At 39.1% G+C, this 24,304-nt stretch overlaps 1 protein-coding gene across 1 annotated transcript; it reads left to right on the top strand.

The window, feature by feature from the left end:
- The first annotated feature begins 362 nt into the window (after positions 1–362).
- Positions 363–20,450, top strand: PAIP1 (poly(A) binding protein interacting protein 1). The gene is made up of 11 exons (XM_048932320.1): positions 363–707; positions 1,785–1,960; positions 4,894–5,082; positions 7,611–7,723; positions 9,523–9,634; positions 10,887–11,012; positions 12,378–12,484; positions 13,533–13,650; positions 13,778–13,832; positions 14,457–14,550; positions 18,957–20,450. Exons 1-11 carry the CDS (start codon positions 482–484, stop codon positions 19,048–19,050), a joined length of 1,410 nt encoding a protein of 469 aa, XP_048788277.1. The 5' UTR covers positions 363–481; the 3' UTR covers positions 19,051–20,450.
- Positions 20,451–24,304: the final 3,854 nt, after the last annotated feature.

Raw genomic sequence — 24,304 nt, 5'->3', positions numbered from 1 at the left:
ACAGCCATCTGTGCAGGTGGTGGTGTGACGCTTCAAATGAGGCGCCTGCAGGTGCGGTTTGCTATCGTACTGCCTCTGCGCTGTCATAGAAATCGATAATTTCTGAATCGAGATTTCCGAAGCGCTGCTGGAGCGCCCCGTGCGGGCCGCTACGACGGTAAACCCGCTCTTGTCGGCCGGCGGCGGTCAGCCTCGCGCTGGGCCGGGTGCCCGCCCCACGGCAGAGCGCTGTGCCGGGCGAGGCGGCCGGCCGCCAGGCGGCGCCATTCTCGGCGCGCTGCTACTTGCTGCGGGGCGGTGCCGCGGCGGCGCTGCGGTCGCTATGGCGACGTGCGGCCTGCTGGCGGCCGGCAGAGGGCGCTGCGGGCGGGGTGAAACTGAAAGTGGAGGGCTCGGGCCGCGGCTAGGCGGGACCCGGCGCCGCGCCGCTCCGGCTCGCATCCCCGCCCCGTTCGAAGCGCTTGAGCGTCCCGGGCCGAGTATGGCCGAGAATTTCGACCGAGCTCCCGGTGCCGGTCGAGGTCGGGGCCGCGGAAGTAGCGTTCTCGCCGGCGCGTCGGAGAGCTGCGGTGGGGCCTGCCCCGGAGGCGGTGGTTCGCACGGCCCCGGCGCGGTCGATCAGCAGCAGAACAAAACGAGCGGCTTCCTCCCCCAGCAGGAGCCCCTGCGGCCTCCGAGGACGGCGCCGCTGGGCACTGGAAGCGCAGGTACCGGGCCGCCGCGCCGCGCGACGGGCCCCCGCCCCCGACCTCGGCGCCGCGGGAGCCGGGAGCCAAGCCCTGTCGGGCCGCGCTCGCCCCTCTTCCCCGTCCCGCCGAGACCGGGGCTTCCCCCGCCCCGCTGCTCGGCCCGGCTCGGCCAGCAGAACGGCGCGGCCTGAGCTGAGGGCCTGCTTTTCGCGGCCCGTTCTCCTGGCGAGTCCGGGCCGGGAGGGGGCCTGTCCCTGCACCTCTCGGCCCCTGTCGCGTTTCTGGGTTGTGGGCCTGCACCCGGGGAATGGCGTAATGCTGCATCGTAGCCTCTGCACGACGCCCCCTGCCCCCCTTTTGTGCGCGCACATCTGTGCGTGCGTGTTATCCGTCTATTAATCCGACCGCAGATGGTCTCATCCTTCCTTGCATCGAAGTCTCAACTCCGGCCTACAGGTTTGAGAAAACATAAACCAAAGGCAAATGCAGCCCGAGGCATTGTTGATTGGTTAACTTTTAAGGTCCAGGTATCAGATTTCCTTTTCAATAAACTTGGGAGCTATTCTAATTTGCACTTCTGGAAATGTGCAAAAATATGGTTTTAAAAAATATGATTTTTATGCGTTTGGTTCCTTTTGTTTTTGCAAATTATTTATAAGAAGGACATAATAGCTTTGAGGAATGTGTTAAAAATTAGTGTTGTCTGCTGTTTATTGATCTTTGAAATCTTTCTTTTGTATTTAGAAGCTTTGAAAAATCCAGTAGGAAAGCAGACATACCAGAAGTAGATTTACTGTTTTCTCGTTAGCGCTCAGAAAATGTGTTTGCGAGGGAGGGGGTCATCCCTCTTTTTATTTGCTTTTCTTTTTTTATCACTGTCACGTGAAATCAGAGTGTAATGTGAAAAGGCATCAGTTTCCAAAATTGAAAACTTAACCTATATTTCAAAAAAGCAATAAAAATATCTAAGTAAGATTAAGTATGCTTGCAAGTATGTACTCTAAGTATATTCAAGGTTGAAAAAATTGCATATTATGTGGGAGCACATAGCAATCAAGCAATGTCTGAGAGAAGCTGTTAATGAAACCTTTCCAGAGCACCTGCAACAGACAAGAATCCCATCTGGATCACGAGTTTCAGTTCCTACTGCTGGACCAGAAATGGCAAAACCTCAGGTGGCTGTGACTCCTGTGGCAATGTCAAAGTTGTCAGTTAAAGCACCTGAGTTTTATCCATCAGGATACAACCCAAACTTCAATCAGAACTTGGCAGTAAGTGTTAATCTTCTGTTCTTAGCTTATTGCAATTTACTTCTATGCCTTCTTGATATCTTCAAGGCTACATTTGCCTAAAAAAATTCCAGAAATTCAGATGATAACCTCCGGAGTCAAGGTAGTGATAGTGATGGTGGGTATTGTGGTGTACATGAGTTAGTGTGGGGTGTTTTTCTAAAGTTTGCAGTAGATAACCACATTCCTTGTTGATTACACCAGACATTGACTCCAGAAACATCTGAATAAGCTATCTTTGTGGAGTCTGAGTTGCATTTATGTCGACAGTGTTTTTTAAGTAAAAGCTTGCTTGTGCTTTTATGCAGATTTCTCAAGTGTTTGAAGCAGAGATGAAGGCTTAATTTAAACTTTAAAAATATACGAAAACAGTGACGTGATAATAAGCAACTACACTGAGACTAGGTTTTGAGTAACTAATAGGAAAAAAAACTTACGTTGGATACTAAGCATGGAGTTAGGTGTTTTCAATTCTTTTTTTTCTTATGAGCAAAATCATGTTGCTTGATATTACCTACTTTGCCAGCTTACTGAATAAAGTGGCTCTCCTGGATAGTACAAGCTTATGGCCATTATACAACTGTAAGCAAAAAGCCAACACAGCGCTCTTCACTTAATGGCTGAGACAGGGGAAAGAGTATTACATTGCCCCAGTACATTGCATGTTTTCTGTGAATACTACATTTCAGTTTCAGGACCCAAAAATAAATGCCATTTAGATTGTCATGTGTTTGCATGTGTATAATTGCAAACTCCTGGGGCCGGCAGTGTTGCTTTTCAGCTATTCTGCAAAAGCATGTAGGCATGTGGGAGCTCCTCATTGCTGTGTTGTGGGAATATATTACAAGTGATCCAGCTTTTAATAAAAATAACTTCAAAATCCTAGCCGAACCTAGACTGTTTATTTGAATATGTTTGATATGTTGCAGGAACCCTAATCAGTGTATACTGTGCATGGAATAGTGATCTTTTGTACTGAATTAACTTCATAAACAGAGTTAATCTGCAATAACATGTAAGTTTAGAGCACCTTGTTTCTGCGCAGGTTTTACTCACGAGTTTTAAAATTGAAATCAAAACAAAGTTTTGAGAAACTTTGATTTCTTTGAACTAGAATTAATACAATTCAAATTACAAATCACCTTTGTAATGTTCCCAGGAGTTTCTAGACCTGAAAATTCACATTCCTCTTATAAAGTACACAGTGCTATAGACAAAATTCAGTCATTCTGTTTGTCTCCAGTTAGGTGATGCTTCTGTGCCCCTTCACCTCATACAAACAACTCAAATATGCGACCTTGTACATGCAACATTTCTTATACTTAATTTTTCACTAACTTTGTTGTAAGCTTGATATATGTATATAATCTGAAGGAGAAAAGGCTTATTCCTAAAAAGTCTGAAGAGAAATCAAAACAATGATAAATTGTAATTGTCTGAATGGAAATGTTGTGAATACATCTTAGGTATGGGAAAATGGCATTTGGCCTACTAGTTGAAACAGCCTGAGAGCAGGTTTGGCTAATGGATCTTCCCTATAGACTTCCTGATTTTTAAAGTTATGTAAATCAGAGGGTTATTTGCCGTCTGCCTAGCCTGTGCATTGTTAGTTCTTTAAGTTTATGAACTGACTCCTAATAGAAGAGAGGCAAACTGCTGATTTTTGGATTAGTTGCGCATCCTTTTTCATTGTGAATAATAACATAAAGGGAAGGAATTAGACTGAGAAATCACTGAAATTAATGGAAAGCTTCTATTTGACTTTCAGGGCTTTGAAGCATAAATTTGTAATGAATGTGTAAATAAGTGTACAGCCTTCTGTTTGCCTGCTATTTAAAAATAACCAAGAGGAATTTGCTTTATTTTCATTTAGTTGATATAGTATGTGGTGCTGTATTCTCTGTTAAACCTTAAAGTCTGCCAGTAAGAAATGTGACTTACATCTAGAAGTTACTGAACTAAATCTGTTCAGTTTTTAAAGTATATGTTATTACTAGTGAGTTACATCACAAAATACATTCTTCCTATGCTATTCCTCTCATGTACTTGCACTGTAATCATTCGTAACTGTATTAAAATGCTGCATTCATTTTTTAGTGAACAAAATTAGCAGTCGTCTGTTTCATCACTGAGAGCATAAACATTGGTTAAGTATTATTGTGCTTGCTCCTTCATTCTTTAGGGAGCAGGTGTGTTTACTGTCTGCTTTTTAACTCAGTAACTGCAAATTAATGCAATACCACTTAAGAAGACATGAAACAGAACTATTTATCTTTGATCCATTGCCAAAAAAAATGCAGCTTCACTAGCTTTAGAAAATCAGTTTTCCTGGCCTAAGTTTTTGCATAGGAATACTTTACTGTATTTATTATATTTCTGCATTTTCTCCCTCTCTTGCTTATTTTGGAGCACAGTGGCACTCTCTGTAAGTGCAAAATATTTTGTTTCCAATTTCCAGTTACTTTTCTTTCTACAGTTCATTTATCTGCAGCACAGTATGTGTACACAGGAAGAAAGGTTTTGAGTCTCAATTAGGTAGTTTCTATTCTTAGAAGGTATACTGACTCCTTAGCTTGTTGATCTTACATCCATTATAGCAAACCGTGTAATTTGGTTGTTCTTTGTTTTGTGTTATTCCTTATTTCTTTTTTTAGTCTATTGGCATGCTTGTCTAAGAGACCCTAGTCTCTGTAAAAGCATGTTACTTAGTTCTTCTCATAGCACTACTGAAGCTTTCCGAAGTACTGAGGTTTATACTCTCTAAAAATGTTTGTGAACCAGGTAGTAAGAATTGCTATCACTCATGCCCAGCATCAGGAGTTACTGGTAACTAAGGGCTGTATGGTTGCTTCTGGAGTTGGCAAGTGTAACAACTCTAGGTTCGTATTAAATATTATGTTTTTTCATTGCTATAGGATTCTTCCTTTGAAGATGGATATGGTGGCTATCTGACTTTGGCAGAATATGTACAAGGCTTCCTAAACCATCTCACTGAGCAACCAGGTTGTTTTGAAACTGAAATAGAACAGTTTGCTGAAACGCTGAATGGTTGGGTCGTTACAGATGAGGCTTTGCAAGAGCTTGTTGATCTCATCTATCAGCAGGTAGCCTGTGTATTCTACTTGATATGATGGATTGGATGCCTTTTGTTTCTTAGTGTCCAAGATATGCATAAATTTGTTATGTAATTGTATCTGTAGCATTTTAATGGTTTTCAGTCTCTCTTTGGCCTGCAACATGCAGTGCAAGATTTTGCTGGATATGCTGTAATGATAGCTCAAGTGTAGGATGTTTGACTCATTGATAAATTTACAGTTTCTCAGTTGCCTTTATGGTGTATCCTAATCTTCCAGGTTACATGCTAAATTGCAGTTGCGGCACTTAATTAAAGGAGTCATCTTTGCTGTATTTGCATAGCAGGTATCAAAGTAACTCTTAAGCCATGTCTGAGTAATGTGTTTTGATTCTTTCCTGCAGAATATATTCATAGAATTATAGAATGGTCTGAGTCGAAAAGGACCACAAAGATCATCTAGTTTCAGCCCCCCTGTTATGTGCTAATGTGGGTTGCCAACCACCAGACCAGGCTGCCAGAGCCACATCCAGCCTGGCCTTGAATGCCTCCAGGGATGAGGCATTCACAACCTCCTTGGGCAACCTGTTCCAGTGTGTCATCACTGTCTGAAAAATTTCATTCTAATATCTAACCTAGATCTCCCATCTCCAGTTTAAAAGCATTCCCCCTTTTCATATCACTGTCAATCCATGTCAACAGTCATTCCCCCTCTGTTTATACACTCCCTTCAAGTACTGGAATGCACAATGAGTTCTCCCTGGAGCCTTCTCCAAGTTAAACAAGCCCAGTTCCCTCAACCTTTCCTCGCAGGAGAGCTGCTCCATCCCTCTGATCATCTTAGTGGCCCTCCTCTGGACTCACTCCAAGAGCTCCACATCTTTCCTGTACTGGGGGCCCCAAGCCTGTATGCAGTACTGCAGATGAGGCCTCACAAGAGCTGAGTAGAGGGGGACAGTTAATATTGTTCATAATGCTTAGATACTTTTAATTCCTTGAAATTTTAACTAACTAGTCACCTCTGTATATATCACCCTTCAGGAAATATACTTTTACTCACAGGCTTTGATTTCACTGTTGATCTAATAGTAACTAGGTCCAGTCCCATAATGGCCATGGAAATGAGGACACAGACCTTAAACTGAACTCTGCACTAATTGGGGAAGCCATTGGAGAGAACAGTTGAATCCAATCAAATGAACTGTTGTTCCTGTCATTTGGGCTTGCTACAGAGAATGCAGTCACACTTGGGCTTGCTATTAATTACACTGGATGTCTCCCACCTTGCTGAGTTGATTGCTTTCAAACACTTGAAGAACATGAGCAACTCTTATATTCCTCATCTAAGTGCAGATACTTGCAGAATTTTTATCTGAAATACTATGGACTATGTAGAGGCTGCATGACTGGTTGGTTCTCATACAGGACTCAGTCTTGAGTTTCTTACTATCATACAGTTTCTTATTATACAACTGCCAAATGAGTGCTGTGTTTGGCAGTGTCTTTTTCTCATCCTTTATTTGAGTACCTGGAGGACAGTGAATAAACAACAGAAGTATTCAGTATAATTTTACTGAAAGAAAAAAAAGAAAAACAGAATTCATCTAAATAGCAAACATTTGTATACATTAAATGAACTGACTCACATTTAATGCAAACCTCTAATTTTGTCACCTCATCTCCTAGTTTAAGAGGCCTGGTATTGTAGTTGGCTGTTGCTTCGTCAGCTGAAAATTGCTGAGTGTAACAATCTGAAACATAAGTTTATGCGGGAAGTGAAATTCATCTCAGTGGTTTTTTATTGTATGTTTCGATACTAGTCCCGCTTATCACAAAATTCTTACTACATTGCCAAAGTGCGTTTGTAAGTATCTGCTTCAGTGATACTAAATGAAGTCCAGTTGAGAAGATCTGTAGATAGTAGGTCTATTTAAGGAAAAGGCTAAAATGAAAGAGGAGGAAAAAAACAAAGAAATCCTGTGCAGTTCTCCCTTCTTTTGAGGGTCAGGTATCTCGCAATCTATAAAGATTAATCATCTACTTCCCTCTGTTCTTCCTAATTCATTTACGTATATAACATTCCTTGTCATGTTGTACTCTTTCCCTAGGCATACTCTACTGCCAAATGTAGATTCTGGAACAGATAGCTCTGAAACTGCATCTGTGTGGGATTATTTTTGTTTAATCAGTCCTTGCTCTTTGAAAAAGTGCATGTCCCTGAAGAAGTCTTAATGCACTCTTTGGATTTATTTTACCTTTTTTTATAAACAGTTTGTAAGTAAGTTTTAGACACTCTTTGAGATAGGTTACAGTGGAAAAGTAGAGTTGAATACTCAAGGCAAAAAGCTACAGAATCACCTATAGTGAATATTTGTGTTCTGAAATGCGCGTAGCAGAGTGTTGAAAATTAATGTGCCAAATAATAATTAATCTTCTACTTCTCAGTGGTCCAATCAACTGTTGTTAAACAGCATTTTCTAAAATTATTTTAAAGGTATTTCCTCACAACCTAATCATTACCTGTACAAATAATTTTTTTATTCACTTTTATTTTGAAAGGCCACATCTGTCCCAAACTTTTCCTACATGGGAGCAAGGTTATGTAACTATTTATCTCACTGTCTAACCATTAGTCCACAAAGTGGGAACTTCCGACAGTTGTTACTTAAAAGGTGAGCATCAGTGTGTCCTTTTAACATCTATTACTTCCTGTGGCTGGATTGTATGTCGTCGTCTTTTGTATGTAACTGTTAAATTAGCATCCAAACAAGTATGTATTCAAAACAGAAGGATTTTAAATTGAGAGCTATTAAGGCAGAGGTGCATACTGGATATTGAATATATGCACATTTTATTGTTTTAATACAAAAACAGGATTCAGTTCAGGCTCTATAGTTTCTTCTGAACTCAGTACCAAATTATAGAGTGAATTTGAAAGCTAGTCAACTTCAAAAGTATCCTAAAAATTTACATAGTATACTGACTTTCTTTGTCCTGTCCTTGTTCTTTGACTCTTACTGGAACTTGTTTTGTTTTTTTTCTTGAATTACTTATGTGGCTGGACTTGCTGTGTAAAGATTTTTCACTGATCGTCTAAGTTGCTTTTGCTGTGTTCATTGATCAGCCAAATCACTTTATCACACCAAATAGATGCATAAAATGCAGAATGATCCACAATTTTCAGAAATGTGGGGGATTACAGTTCAGTGATTAGACTTCGTAGATCACATGATGCAACATCTTTTAAATGATTGTGTCTCCTTTAAAGTCTTAGCGTATGACATTTGAAGGATTAATACATTTTACTTCAGGAGTGTTTAAAAATAATCCTTTTTTCTTTAAGGACTTTTGGCTTTTTAAGCATAAGGCTTACTTTAAAAGTTTCACTTAGTATGTGGATACTTACAAGCAAAAGCATGGTAAGCTTAAAAGATCATCAAAATGAATTTTTGAAATCGGAAAGAGTACCTTATGGAAAAGCTGAAAATACTCTGTTGTTGTCCTTGTTGCAAAGGAAATAAGCTTTTCTCCTTCGTAGTGACACTACAAATCATCATTTTTATCTTGTCTTTTAATTGAACAGTTGGAATTGTTTCTTGAATGAATGAAGGAAATCCATAGTAATAGTGATCATTGGTTTTAAAACCAACCCAGTGATAAAATTAGCATCCTAAAAATGCAAATTTGAGGTTGCTTATGCTTTTGCATCTACTATGGATGAAATTGGGATGGAGTGAGGATAAAAAGGCTAACTACATGAATACATTTTCTCAGTCCAAATTTGTACGTAAGATGTGATATCTCAACTCCTAAAATTGTTTGGATTTCTCAAACATTTCCCAGTCCATTTCTTAATCTCAGTGTGTAGATATTGAGAATACGTTTGAGATTGTCTTGTTTTCCTTTCATTCTGAACTGGTTTCAAACTGCTGTGTAAACTAGCGCAACCCTTGACACGCTGGTTGAAGACTAAAATACTGTGTCACTGCCATATTACCTCTAGTTATAAATGCTGTTAAATGTATTCAGCTTACACCGCCAGTTATAACTAAGTTATGCGTAGCTGTCATTTAAAATTGTGGCATAAAGAATTTATCAAGTGTAAAGACATACGTGGCGATGTGAGCACTACCTAAAATGGGAAGAAGCATTTCGGTACCTCCTGTATTTCTGTTAACATTTAGATACCTGTGTTAAACTTGCATTCATATTGTATTAGGTGTATTTTTGTCTTCAATATCTCAGTGTTTGAAACCACAGTCATATCATCATATTTATTTACTGAGGACAAAAAGCACTTTGCCTTTGTGAAGTCCTCTCATTTCCTTCACAGATCATGCTTTCCAAGATTCAACATGGAACAGTTTTAACACAGTTCATAAGTTCTTAGCACTGTACTATATCAGTAGCATATTGTATGTGTTGGGATGCTTACAGACAATAGCTATATGATTTTGTTTAATGTTTTCAGGTGTCGAGCAGAGTTTGAAAATAGAGATGAAGCTGCAAAAGGAGATGAAGCTACTCAAAAACAATTTCATGCCTTTGTATTGTTCTTAGGTGAACTTTACCTTAACCTAGAGGTAGGAAGAAAGTTATTTTTCACATGGTTCTTCATTAATTTTTGTTGTGTCTAAGCAAATACTGAAATGAAAGGCATCATTTGGGGTATGGTTTGTGTTGGCTTTTGTTGCTTCTTTATGTAGAAGTGAATAAGCCAAAACATTTAGAACATTTTATGTGACGAAGAAACAAGCAAAAATGGACAGGATCATTAAAAGAAAAAAGCGTATAAAGATGCCTTTTTTAAAAAAAGCATAAGAGTTCATTAAAAGAACCAACGATAGACTACCTTTCCCAAAACCTGCCTGGTCATACCCACTTTTTTTTGGAAAATTTGGAGTGAAGATTTTTGATATTTTCCTTCCTCTTGCAAAACCCTCAGATGTTAAAATCTATCAAAAGCAGATTTGGCCACTAGCTGGAGCTACTAAATGCTTGAAGAAGGGGTGGGAGATTTCAAAATAAGCAATTAGAAATTGAGACCTTTAGTGGGATTTCTTCTTAAGGTTTGAATCCTTGGTTTATACATGAAACACCTAGTCTTTTCTTTAGACCCGTTTTTTCTATCTGTAGTGCATACATTCTATTTTTTTGTACAAGATAACCTTACTTGACTCTTATACCTGTGAGTTCAGCAAAGTCACCAACTGTAATATGCTTGACAGTTTTGTGGTTTTTTTTTACTGGAGTATTTCAAAGATATAATCTAATGAGATAAAAATGTTCTATCATGAGAAAAGAAAGCAATTCTCCAACTCTTCCATTTTTGTACATAAGTGGGCTTTGAAATGTACTTTTTGGTTTCTGGAAGTAAAAAAGGAATCTTTACAGTAAGTATGAGGGAAGAAGGAGCTGTCCAGTTTTGTGGAGTTACCCCTCTTAATTTCAAACACTTTTCTATAATTTTAAAATACATGAAGAATGCCTTACAGAAGTAAGTTATTACAGCTGTAGGAAGAACCTGAGATTCCAAGAGTTTGGGATGATACAGACTATTTGCCAGGCATCTTGCATTTTTTCTCAGCAATTTAGTAACAAAAAAGAGAAAGCTAGAAATGCATTCTTAGGCTTCGGTTAGATTTGTAAGAATATCTTTCAGCCTGTGTTCTAAAATAGTTGCGCTAGTTGGTGAATTCTTCCAGCTGAAGAGTTAAACTGCAATTAATTACCAAGTAATTAACTATGTTAATCACGCAGCATTTAGGAGAGAAAATATAACTACATTAATTTCTGAAGCTTAAGTTTTTTAAGTATGTTATTAATGTCTTGCAGATTAAGGGAACAAAGGGACAGGTAACACGAGCAGAAATTCTTCAAGAAGGCCTTCGGGAATTACTAAATGCGCTTTTCTCTAATCCTGTGGACAGTAATTTGATATGTGCTGTGAAGCTGCTGAAGGTGAGAGTAGTTTTAAATGAAAAAAAAAAGGAATTTCACAAGTGAGGACAAAATTCATCGGCACTGTTCCTTTATGTAACTGTGTGTGCATCATACTGTAGTTGAAATACAAATATTAGAATGCTTTGATTTTTCTTCATCTGGGGTAAGTAAAAAATAGAGTACATCAGTACATATAATGGGAAGCAAAGAGAATGACATCTGGTCATCTATGGTTCCTGCTGCTGAATCCAAGTGGGGGCTGGAGTGGAGAGAGGAGAAAAGATAGGAGAAAAAAAAAAAAAACAGGGAAAGTGAAAGAAAAGTCAAGAGAAAACCTATTTCTTCATGCCAGAGGCCAAATGTATTCCTTGGTAACAGATTTGAGATCTAGGCTAGCAGAAGTATCATATCACAATTTGTTTTACAGACCAGTGATGTGATATAAAGAGATTTATAATCATGGGTAAGTAGAAGTTCAGAATTGGTTGGGTGAAAGGAGAAGGTTAGTTTCCTATTCAGCATAAACATCAGTGGAGTTGAGCAACTGTAGTTTTTGGGTATCCTTGCTGTGATGTTTTTCCATGCCCTGTGAATGCTTGAGCTGAATGCCTCAAAAGAGAAAGGAACATTGCATGAAGTCAGTGGATTGAGCTTCTGTAATGCATAGAGTGAATGCAGCATGTTTTATGGAAATCTTTGCTTCCTTTTTTTAAGTGCTTGAAGGTTGGGAAGAGAAAAGGGAGTGGTTTTGGATAAGTGGAAGAATATTACTTTTAAAATCCCTGATAGATAAGGAAATGTTTGCTTAAAGCATTTTATTTCTGAGATAATAGATGTATCTCAGCTTTGAGAGTGATGAGGGAAACAAAACTGCAATAGAGGAAACGTGTACGGGCTTTTATGCCTTACATTGTCAGTTACATAAAATGAGAGGGAATCTGTATGGGCTTTTATGGCTTACATTGTCAGTAACGTGGAGTGTAGTTTTTTCATTAATACCATTATGAACTTGAGCAAATAAAAGAAAGCTATATACTATTCAAAAGTATTAAAATGAAGGACCGTATACAAGAGCAATAGAATTGAAGCAAAAGGGTAAGCAATCCCTTCAGGTCATTTGCCACTTTTGTTGTGGGAGAAAACAGTAATCAATTTCAATAAATTGTAGGGTTTGGGGCATGCTTTCTGTTTTAAAAATACTGAGAAGATCTATCGCTTTCGTTTTCTTGGGGGTTTTTTTTGTTTGTTTTTTCAGCAAAATGTTCTATCGTATATCAAATCCTACTTTATTATCTGAATGTTACAGAACCTATTATATTGACAGTTTCTTAAAGTTTTCTGTAATTTGCCTTTTAAAAAGTTGTACTCATCCCTTGTCTTTAGTTGACAGGCTCAGTTTTAGAAGATGCTTGGAAAGAAAAAGGAAAGGATGATATGACTGAAGTGATTCAGAGAATTGAAAATGTTGTATTGGATGCAAACTGTAGCAGGTGAAAAGATAAATTTGTTCCTTGTTCTGTTTGCTTCACTAAACAGAAAAGCTTGAAAATCCTCAGGAGTACTGAACATGTCCAAAACATGCCTTCACTAAAAAACTTTTGTTCACTAAAATTGAGGTCCTTTTGGGTAACTTTGTATCTAGTATGTAGTATTTTTCAACTGATAGTCTTGGGATTTTTTTTGTTTTTATTCTCTATCTGAATAGATGTGGTTAACAACATTTATGCTCTCTCTTAAGTTCTTTAGGCTTTAAAAGCAAGTATCAATGTAATGATGATGATATCTCCTTGTTCATACTTTTAAACCCGAATTTAAGCCTTAAATATAGTATTTAAATCACTGTAATTGAAGGTGCAAAATGGAATACAATTGTATTGGGTTTTTTTTTCCTTTTTGAACATACCTTTTTGGCAAGGTATTACTACACGCTGCAGAAAGTAGAGGAAACAACTGAAGATACTTTCTTTCCTCTCTCAGTAAGAACTCTTCTCCGTGAAATTTCTTCAAAGAAGAAAGCAACTTCTTTTATTTTAGGGAAGTAAGGAGAGGTGATACTCAATATATTGAAGACCTTAATTTTGCCCCTTGAGTACAGAATTTCAGTTTGAAGTAGGGAGCTAAATTCAGAAGCATAAACTGGATGTTTGAATATCGTTCACCCACCCTCCTCTCTGTTCTCCCCACTATACTAACCTTTTACAAGAAGATGTGTTACTCTAGTTGTGCTGCAGATTTGTTATGTTGAGAAAAACTATAGCAGTTTCTGTATAACATGGACTCCCTACATCAACACAGAGGAAGTGGAGAGAGTGAGTATCTCTTAATTGACACACAGAGCATTTAGATTTGCCAGGGGAGTCGGAGCGGGGAATGGGGGAAAGACTCAAAGTTACCTGTAGGTTGGAACAAATTTTTTGTTATTTTTGGAGCTTATTCTGTGAGGTATCCATCTAGCATTCGTAGGATAACAGATGCCAATTTCCTTGCTTAGCAAGAGAACATTCTAACTTCTATGGTGTTCCTGTTTGGTATTACCAGAGATGTGAAACATATGCTTCTGAAACTAGTAGAACTGCGATCAAGTAACTGGGGTAGAGTTCTTGGAACTTCTTCACATACAGAAGCTACCCCTGAAAATGACCCAAACTATTTTATGGTAAGAATGTACTTCAGTTCCTTAATTTATATGAATTTAATTTGATTCATAGACATCTGTATCGCTAAAAACTTGAAACAACTGCTTCTTTGAATGTATGTGATTTTCTCTATAACTTTATCCTTAGAATGAGCCAACATTTTACACTTCTGATGGCATTCCTTTCACTGCAGCAGATCCAGGTACATCCTGTTTAACGTATACTTTCTTTAATAAGTTGTAATTAATTGTAATCTTGCCTAAGTACACATGAAGTTCTTTGTAAAACATCTGAAACTCTTGAAATTTAAAAGACAAAATTATGTATGAATTTCTGGCTTTGAATTGTGCAAAACATCCCTTACTCAGGATTTAGAAAATGAAGATATTTGAAATCAAGGATATGTATTTTAGTTCAAAGTATTCCTCAGCACTTGGTCTCTTTTCAAGGCCAGGAAACTTAGTTTTATACACTGTTAGAATCATGGAATCATTGCTGGATTGGAAAAGATCTTCTAGATCATCAGTTCACTAAAATATGACCCTTACTGCCTAGCATTTGTTTTCTAACATCTGGATGCAGCATAGTATGGTGTCATTTGAGATGAAGGTATCTGTGACTACCTTTACAGTTCTGTGGGATTATGGATATTATTCTTGGAGTTTGGTTGATGTCTTGAAAAAACGCTGTACTATTTTTTTTTTCCTACTGTTTCATTCCATTTATGGTTTCATTAAATAACCTACTTTCAAACTGTGTAGATAATTGTTAATTTAGGGGACTAATCTCACTGTATATATCTCCGTCTGGCTTTTTACTATGTCAGATTACCAAGAAGAATACCAAGAGCTGCTTGAAAGAGAGGATTGGTTCCCAGATTATGAAGAGAATGGAACAGATTTATCAGGAGCTGGAGATCTGTATGTATACTTCTAGAATAACTTCCTTAAAGATAACTTTCTAGATACTAGTTGTTCTTACTGCAAACTTAATGCCATCTTGACAAAAATTAAATAATAACTATTGCTCAAACCTACAGTAGAAGTTAAATATTTGTTATGGTATATGTTGGATTATAATCACACAAGCTCAAAACAAATATTTATCCTTCTGAATATTGTAATGAAGTTTCAGTTATTTCTGAACAGGTGCAAAGTTTGTGTTTTTTTTCAGCATTAAAAAAAGTGAAGCACCTGAGCTTCAAGCATTGTGAGGCAGCCTGAGTTGGCATATACTGAGTTGTGTGTATGTCATAGCCAGAGATTATGACAATAGTCAGCCTTTCACAGGGTAGGTTGCTAGGTTTTTCTTTTAAGCATAAATTGTATTCCCCAGTCACATGGCTGTTAAGTATTTTTGTAAAACACAAAAAGCAACCTCATAGCAAAGGAGGAAGCAGTAGATGAGAATATAGTCTGATTTTCTGATATTGGTTTATAAGAACCTAATTGGAAGCCACTAGAAAGAACAGGGTCTAAAATAGAGTTTAGAGAACAGGGTCTAAAGGTTGAGCTTTGTAATCATATTGTTGAAAGAAATTTGAATCTAGAAAGTATTGTCAGTGCTGGCTTCATGTTTGATAAGAGCTCTGGCCTAGATCAATATTTTTCTTAGTAAATTGGAAGACTTGGATGGAAGCTAGCTAAGGGTACTTGCAGAAATTATGGGTGAACATAAATTAGAGATGCCATCAGAAATCAACAGGCTAATATTGAAGTAAAAATATCTATTTGAACGGATTGTGCTTGTAAGATCAAATTAAATGCAAAATGAAGACAGATAGCACTTTAAAAAAAAAAAGTGTATCTGAATGTGGAAGACTGTCTCAGCCTTTATGAGAACTGACTTCAGAACATTCTTTGCTGAAAGCTTAAGAAAAGCTTATGCAATTGTATAGTATTGATCTTCTGTCAGCTATTTCTCGCAGCTTTCATGCAGTAAATGGGGTCTCTGTGCATCTACACTACAAGAGAAAGAGGACTGATTATTTAAGGCAGTGCTCAAGAAATTATTTTTCTATATATTTCCCTGACAGTTACCATGATTTTGTGTGAAACCTAACATTTCTGGCCCTAGTACAGATAAGAGGCCAGGCTGGATGTGGCTCTGGGCAGCCTGGTCTGGTGGTTTCGCCAACCAACCAGCAGGGGGTTGAAACTAGATGATCTTTGTGATTCCTTTTCAACTCAGGCCATTCTATGATTCTAGGAGGATATGTGATTGCCTTCATTGGAACTCATGCACAGAAGATAATAACTTCAAACAATTGCACACTTACTGAGAGTCATTAGCTGCTGACTTTTTAAGAATTACATTCCCATTCTATCATACACAGAATGACTTGGGTCGGAAGGGACCTTAAAGATAAACTAGTTCCAATTCCTCTGCCTTAGGCAGGGTTGCCATCCAGTACCTCCAGCTGCCCAGGGTCCCAACCAACCTGGCCGTTAACTCCTCCAGGGATGGAGCATTCAAAACTTCTCTGGCAGCCTGTTCCAGGGCCTCACCACCCTCCAAATAAAGAATTTTCTCGTACTGTCTAATGTAAATCTCTATCATTTTAGTTTAAAACCATCTCCTCTTGTTCTGCCACTATCAAAGCTTGTAAAAAGTTGGTCTTCCTCCTGTTTATATGCTCCATTTTGAGCAATATGGTCTCCCTGAAGCTGCCTATCCTTCAAGCTGAACAAGTCCACCTGCCTTAACTTTTTTCATAGGTACTCCAGCCATCTGATCATCTTTATGGCCTCCTCTGGATGTGCTCCAACAGCTCCACATACTTCTTGTTCTGAGGGCCCCAGGCCTGAACATAGTACTGTGGGTGGGGCCTCACAAGGGCAGACTGGAAGGGGATAATCACCTCCCTCTGCTGACCTCTCTTTTCTCAGAATCTTTTTCATAGAACCACTGAGGTTGGAAAAGACCACTAAGATCATCTAGTCCAATAATCATTCCCTCACCATCATGCCTGTTAAAACATGTCCCTCAGTGGCAACAGCTACCCTGCTTTTGAAAACCTCCAGGGACAGCAGAAGGTTGGGAAGACTTCCTGGGAAGCCAGTTCCACTGCCTGAGCACTCAGAAGAATTCTTTCTTTGGACACATTCCCAGGCCCTAATATCTTTCTTGTAGTTAGGAGCCCAAAACTGAATGCAGTACTCAAGGTGTAGCCTCACTATTGCCAAGTACGGAGAAATGATCACCTCCTTATTCCTGACTACTGTATTTCATAGAATCACCAAGGTTGGAAAAGACCTTCAAGATCATCCAGTCCAACCGTTCACCTATTCCCAGTAGCTCCCACTAAACCATGTCCCTCAACACAACATCCAGCCTTTCCTTGAACACCCCCAGGCTCGGTGACTCCACCACCTCCCTGGGCAGTCCATTCCAGTGCCTGACCACCCTTTCTGAAAAGTAATACTTCCTAATGTCCAGCCTGAATCTCCCCTGCCGTAGCTTCCATTCATAATAATTCCATTTCCATTCATAATAATCAGTATTGCAGAGAGGATGCCATTGGCCACCTGGGCACACTGCCGGCTCATGTTCTGCTGTCTGCTGATTAATACCCCCAGGACCTTTTCCTCTGCAGTCTTCCAGCCACTCTGCTCTGAGCCTGTTGTCATGCATGGTATTGTTGTGACCAAAGAGTAGGACCTGGCAATTGATCTTGTTGAACCTCACACAGTTGGCCTCAGCTCATCAGTCCAGCCTTTCAAGATCCCTCTGTAGGTCTTTGTATGTGCAGGCACATTAACACTTCCTTACAACTTGGTGTTATCTGCAAATTACCTGAGGGCTCACTCAAGCTCCTCAATGCAGCTCAGGATACAGCTGGCTTTCCAGCTGCAAGCGTGCAATGCTGGCTTGTATCCCTTTTTCTGTCCTCTAGAACCCCCAAGCCTGTCTCTGCAGGACTACTATCAGTTAGTTCTTCTTCCAGGCTGTACATGTCTGGGATTGCCCTGACCCAAGTGCAACGCTTGGCACTCGGCTGCATCAAACTCTACTTCTCAAGCTTGTCAAGGTCCTTTTGAATAACAGCTATTCCTTAAGGAACATTTGGATGTTGTGTTGAGGGATATGGTTTAGTGAGTACTACTGGTGATAGGTGGATGGTTGGACTGCATGATCTCGTAGGTCTTTTCCAACCTTGGTGTTTCTGTGATTCTGTGATTCATCTGCAGACTCGCACAGAAACCCACTGTGTGTGTAACTGATCAAGATGCTGAAGAGCACCACTCCCAAGGAGATTCCTGAGGGAGACCACTCATTTCTGGCCTCCACCTGGAGAGCCACTGAGCACAGCCTTCTGGCTATGACCATCCCATCAGTTCATTTTCCACTGGATAGCCTACCCTTCAAATCCATCTCTTCCCAATTTAGAGATAAGGGTATCTTGTAGGACCATGTCAAATGCCTTACAGAAGTCTAGGGAGGCAATGTCAGTTGCCCTTGCTTTGTCAGCTGATGCTGTGATTATAAAAGGCCACCACATTGATCAGGCATGATCTGCCCTTGGTGAAGCTGTGCTGGCTGTCTCAGGTCACCTCCTCAGCTCACATGTACCTTCACGTATCTTCCAGGAGACTGTGTTCCATGGTCTTTCTGCTAGCTGTGGGGAGTAGAAAGCTGTTAAGTGAACCCCGTCAGTTTTCAGTGCTGTTTCGAAACTCTGTGGTAGTCTTCACTCTCTGCAATACTTATTACTATTAATGGAATCGAGTCTTTCTCCGACCTAAGTATAACAGGTCTTTCCTGAAGAAGAAAAAAAAACGGGCAGGATATGATTTAATAAAAGGTACTATAATACAAATACAGAAGAGATGAATTGAGTGCCTTCTTATGTGTATTAGCAATTTGGAGTATAGGTTGTCCATATAATAACTTCTTCCAGCTCATGTGCAAACATGATAGTTGATGCAGTGTTTGAACTAGGACGTTGACTAACTGAAGGTGATGCTAATTAACCTTTTTTCAAAAAGATTAGCACAAATTCATTGTGAAATTTTGGAAGGAAGTTGTTTTACATTGTATTATCCACTTTGTCTGTCATCCAAGATACTTCTTTAACCTAGTAGGCGACATGATATGATCTAAAATGGTGTCAAACACTGTAATGATTTGTACCTGTGCTGCTTAGAGGTTTTTACTCTCCATGCCATTGCTTTTTTTCCTCTTCATCCCCTTTTAATTAATGTTACAGTTAACAACTACTGTAAAGGTCTGTTTTGTTCTTGACGTCTATATGAATATTTCACCAACATACTGTTGCTGAAACTGTATACTTAAGTTTACTTTTGGTGTTGTGTTTTTTTTATAGATACTTTGATGACATTGATGATGAGATGGATCCAGAAATTGAAGAAGCGTATGAAAAATTCTGTCTAGAATCTGAACATGGGAGAAAACAGTGAGAAGTTACACATAAATATTAAATATGTTTGCTAAAGCAGTTTAGGTATGGTTAGAGTGTAAGGGGATGCATAAATTGAAACATTTGTACCAAAATAAGGAAGTTAAGTTTCTCCAACAATTGAAGATACAGTTTCCCTTTTGTTAAACAGAATCTGCCAAAAATTGTAATCACATGCCCTGTATCTTAAAATGTTGTGTATATATCATAGTTTATTTTATGTACAGGTATACGGACAATGTTTTGGCTGCAATAAAAATTCAACTTAAAAATATCGTAATGGAAATTAAATTTTAACTAAAGAGGAACTGTCCCAGGAAATTTCTCTTGTGGGAGAAAGGAAAGAACAATTTGATCTTTTAATTGCTTGCTTCTAATATGCAGTAGAACTCTCCCATCTCTTTTATCACATGCAAGCTATCCTTTTTTTGTTGTTTTTGTTTGTTTTGTTGCTTTTTTTATTGCTAAGGAGAGTATGATCCAAATACAGATTATCTCTGTAGATTTCAATCATGGAATCATGGGAAGTAGTTTGTGAAGATTTTGTGTCTTGTGGGTTGTTTTGTGGGGATATCTATATATAATCATATATATATATACACACCTTTTTTTTTTTTTTTTTTTTTTTTTTTTTGCTTTGTTTCTTCCCTCTTTCCTCTACCCTTTTGTGTGAAGTCTGGACACATTAACATGAAATATGGGGATATTGTGAAAAACTAAGCTGTATTTTATAAGTCAGGTGCTTTCAAGATCTGTGGTTCAGATAAGCTTATTTCTAACTTTTACGAGCAAAAACTATCCTTTAAATATCCTTTAAATTTGCCGTGTTCTTCAAGACTACATGAATATAGTTATGGTTGAACCAGTGCTCCTCAAGAGTATGTGCAGTGCTCGATATATTTTTGAATGTATCTAACATGTCTAACCTTCTGGCAACATGTGTAATTTTCTCCATCCTTCTAATTATTTTATATAAGTTGTCTTAATTTTGTAGTTTGAGTATGTTCATGTATTTCATAAATGTTAACGTTCTGAAACTGACTGCTCTTTTTTGACTCAATATAATCATGTTAGTCTATAAATTCCATTGTTGCTGTTGTTGCCAAACTCAGTTGTACTGTTTCTTGTTATCTGTTTCTGGTTAGACTAAGTAGAATCCCTTACTACACAAATACACACACACAAAAAAAAAAAAAAAAAAAAAAAAAAATCCTAAACAGTAGCTACTGTAAAGAACATGTTGTTGTAAATATGCATGTAAATAATTCTGTTAATATTTCACTGTAATACGTTTGGTTAAATGACTTGTGCGTCTGCTAATACAGTGAGCACTGTTTTCTGGGTGTTTATTGAACATTCATTTAGGTTGGAGTTTTGGAAAATAAAATTTAACTAGCTTTGTTTCCTTTGTTATATTTTCACTGTTTTGCCTTTTTGCTTAAAAAAAGAAAAAAAAATTTTTGATTCTTCTGTATTTCTCCTACCTGCAAAAGTCCTTTTTTTCTTTAAAGTAGCAGCTGCAGAGAGGATGCAAACTTTATAGAAGGATAGTAGCAGTCAGCAGATCTGTATTAACATTTCAGAGTCTCTAGATGAAAACCCAAGAAGCAGAAACGTGTAAATTAAATTATTTTCAGATGAAGATACTTAACATGTGCATTCTCTGACATTAGATTGTGCGTAATTTTCTTTAAAAATTTCAATTCACATGTAGGTCAGTCTTCTTAGGACTTTACAAGCAGATTTCTTGTGGAAAACATATTTCTGAAAATGGAATTCTCAGTAGCATGACAAAGGAAGAAGGATTTGCAAAATTCATTACAGTAAATTAAGAGCTTCTTCAGGGGACTCTGCCTTACGTGTTCAAATGTGCACCTCTTGAGCAGCGTGTTTTTATGAAAACCAGGATACATACACTACCTGTACAAGCTGATGTACGTGTCTCACATGTAATTAAGAAAATACCCCAAGTCATCTTGTACAAAAATGTGAATTAGGAACTGTATATTTTAGGCAATCCAGATCAATACTTACAAAATAGGCTTTTTCTGTTTTTCCAGGAAAAATAATGAGAGCTGAATATTGGGACTTTCATTCAAGGTAGTGGAGATTCTACGTACACAAGGTTTGTGAGAGCTTTAGAACAGCTTTACTACAATAAGGAAAAACTGGCTTGAAGTCTCCTTTACTCAGTAAGGAAGACAATATTGTGTTTACCATAAGAATACAACAGTCTTTCCTGCTTATCCTAAATCTCACAGGAGTCTAATACCAATTACTGACAATGGAATGAGATGTAAGGGTGCAGAAGAAGGAAGCGGGCTTTGCTTTGCAACAGTCACCATTTGCTGCTTATCTGACCAGTTTTTAACAGCCAGTAGCTCTTCTATGTATCATAGAGGTGAGCCTCCAGATGTTTAAGGATGATTTCACCTATGCTTCAACATTTACAAATTAGTAGTGTACTGTGTAAAAGTGCTTTTTATCTATAAGCTTCTAAACATCAACTTGCAGGTGAACAATTCTTTAAAGAGATGCTTTCTTTGTGGCACAGTGCTAAGCCAACGAAGTTAATGGTAGCATGGAAACTTGAAGAGAGAAGCAAAGCCAACTTTTTACGTACAGTTCCAACAAGAAATGTTCATGGAATCTGAATTGTTCTTGTGACCAACTGATTAACTTCACGCCACAGAAAGTATGCACAATATTTGACACTCTTGGCAAAGAGTGATTTTTGTGATTGAGTGAAAGCGTTTAGTACTAAATCTCACATTGCTTAAAGTCATTTAACGCTGGGCTGCAGGACATGTTGCTTTGCATGCCATCTGCTGTGAATAAGTTTCATATTCAGAAACTTTCTCAGCAATTTCTTTCTGCTAAGAACTTTTGCTATTGGTCTACTTTTCTTTAATTAGGAAAATATCGCTAAGCTTTTGAATTTTGCTTTTAAGAGTAATTGTAGTGCTACAGAAAGAAGTCTGGATCAAGTAGGACAGGTGCCTATGATTATGCACAGTTAGGATTATTTTCAAGTGACATCCATTGTGGCACTGAGCTTCACTGTCACTTGTTCTGCATTGTTAGTTATTTTTATTTCTCTTGGGACTGGTATTTCCATATCATGTTCTGCCTTTCTCTCCTTCCTACACAGAACTCACTTACTGAATTAGTAATAACTCAAATTTGCAACTTTGCTTCTCTTTGACACAATTATAGTTCAAATCATCTCAGTCATAGATCCTTCCAGTTGATATAGATTTTCAAAAATGATGTTCCAGCCAAAAATCAAGAATGATACTGCATATTTGTACTTCCTGAATTGCTGATGCCATGTCTACCTACTTCAGTCTGCTTGACGCACTTCCATAGTTACTAAGTTTTGAGTTGTGACCCTAGCACTGTAGTTGCCAGCAAAAAACTACGCCAGCATAAATTCTCCAATATTTTAAAATATAAGAGATGTACCATTATTTGTATTTTTAACAGATAAAACCTGAATAAAGACTAACCAAAACTAGAATATGCATTTCTGAACTATAATCCAGTTCTATCAAATTTTACACTTGTTTGCTTTAAATCAACTATCTTCCCACGTTTAGTTTGAAACTATTTCCCCTTGTCCTGTCACAGAATCATAGAATCACTCATGTTGGAAAAGACTTTAAAGATTGATTCCAGCCATGACCTCACCATATTACCCTAACTAACAACCCTCTGCTAAATCATGTCTTGAGCACCACGTCCAAACGGTTTTTAAACACATCCAGGGATGGTGATTCAACCACCACCCTCGAAGCCCATTCCAGTGCTTAACAACCCTTTCTGTAAAGAAGTGTTTCCTGATATCCAACCTAAACTTACCCTGGTGCAACTTGAGGCCATTTCCCCTCATCCTGTCACCTGTCACCAGTGAGAAGAGACTAACCTCGCCCTTGCTGTAAGCTCCTTTCAGGTATTAGAAGAGAGCAATAAGGTCTCCCCTCAGCCTCCTTATCCCCAGACTGAACAGCCCCAGTTCCTTCAGTCTCTCCTCATAGGCCATGTTCTCCAAGCCCTTCACAAGCCTTGTTGCTCTTCTTTGGACCTGCTCCAGCACTTCAGTGTCCCTTCTGTACTGAGCTGCCCCAAACTGAACACAGTACTCGAGGTGAGGCCTCACCTGAAGTACTGCTGAGTACAGGAGCAGGATGACTTCCCTAGTCCTGCTCACCACACCACTCCTGATACAAGCCAGGATGCCATTGGCCTTCTTGGCCACGTGGGCACACTGCTGGCTCATATTCAGCCAACTGTCCATCAGTACACCAAGGTCCTTTTCCATCAGGCAGTTTTCCAGCCACTCCTCCCCAAGCCTGGGGTTGTTGTGACCAAATTGCAGGACCAAAACTTGGCCCTACTGAAACTCATACAGTTAACCTTGGCCCATCGATCCAGTCTATCCAAGTCCCTCTGTAGTGCCTTTCCACCCTCAGGCAGACAACACTGCCTCCCAACTTGGTGTTGTCTGCAAATTTACTGAGGGTGCACTCAATCCCCTTCTCAAGATCATTAACAAAGATGTTAAATAGAAGTGGCCCCAGTACCGAGCACCTGGGGGATGCCGCTCATAACTGCTGCTAGCTGGATTTAACTCCATTGACCACAGCTCTTTGGGCCTGGCCATCCAGCCAGTGTTTCACACAGCAGAGGGTATGCCCATCCAAATTATGGGCAACCAGCTTCTCCACGAGAATGCTGTGGGGGACAGTGTCAAAGGCTTTACTGAAGTCCAGGTAGACCACATTGACAGCCTTACCTTTATCCACTAAGTACATAAAATGCAATCAGGTTTGTCAGACAAGATCTACCATTTGTAAACCCATGCTGACTGGGTCTGATCCCCTGGTTGACCTTTAATTGGTCCACGATGGCTCCCAAGATTATCTGTTCCATAACCTTCCCGGCCACCAACGTGAAACTGATAGGTCTGCAGCTACCAGGATTGCATTTATGGCCCTTTGTGGAGATGGACATCACATTTGCCAGTCACCAGTCTGCCGGGACATTTCCAGTTAATAACAGACCAACAGTCTGTCCCCTTCTTTCCCATAGCTCCTCCTTAGATACTGAAAGGCCGCTCTCAGGTCACCTCACAGCCTTTTCTCCACCCTGAACAGCTCCAGCTCTCAGCCCATCCTTACAGAGGAGCTGTTCCATGCCTTGGATATTTTTGTGACCCCCCTCTGCGTGCGCTCCAACAGGCCCATGACTCTCCT

This window comes from Lagopus muta, chromosome Z (assembly GCF_023343835.1).
Source record: "Lagopus muta isolate bLagMut1 chromosome Z, bLagMut1 primary, whole genome shotgun sequence".
Lineage (NCBI taxonomy): Eukaryota > Metazoa > Chordata > Aves > Galliformes > Phasianidae > Lagopus > Lagopus muta.
The sequence above is the reverse complement of the archived record's forward strand: the minus strand, read 5'-3'. Positions and strand labels throughout refer to the sequence as shown.

Coding starts and splice junctions, on each gene's coding strand:
- PAIP1 (XM_048932320.1), top strand. CDS start 482: ATGGCCGAGAATTTCGACCGAGCTCCCGGTGCCGGTCGAGGTCGGGGC. Junction 5,083..7,610: donor TTGATCTCATCTATCAGCAG/GTAGCCTGTGTA, acceptor TTATTTTGAAAG/GCCACATCTGTCCCAAACTT. Junction 7,724..9,522: donor CGACAGTTGTTACTTAAAAG/GTGAGCATCAGT, acceptor TAATGTTTTCAG/GTGTCGAGCAGAGTTTGAAA.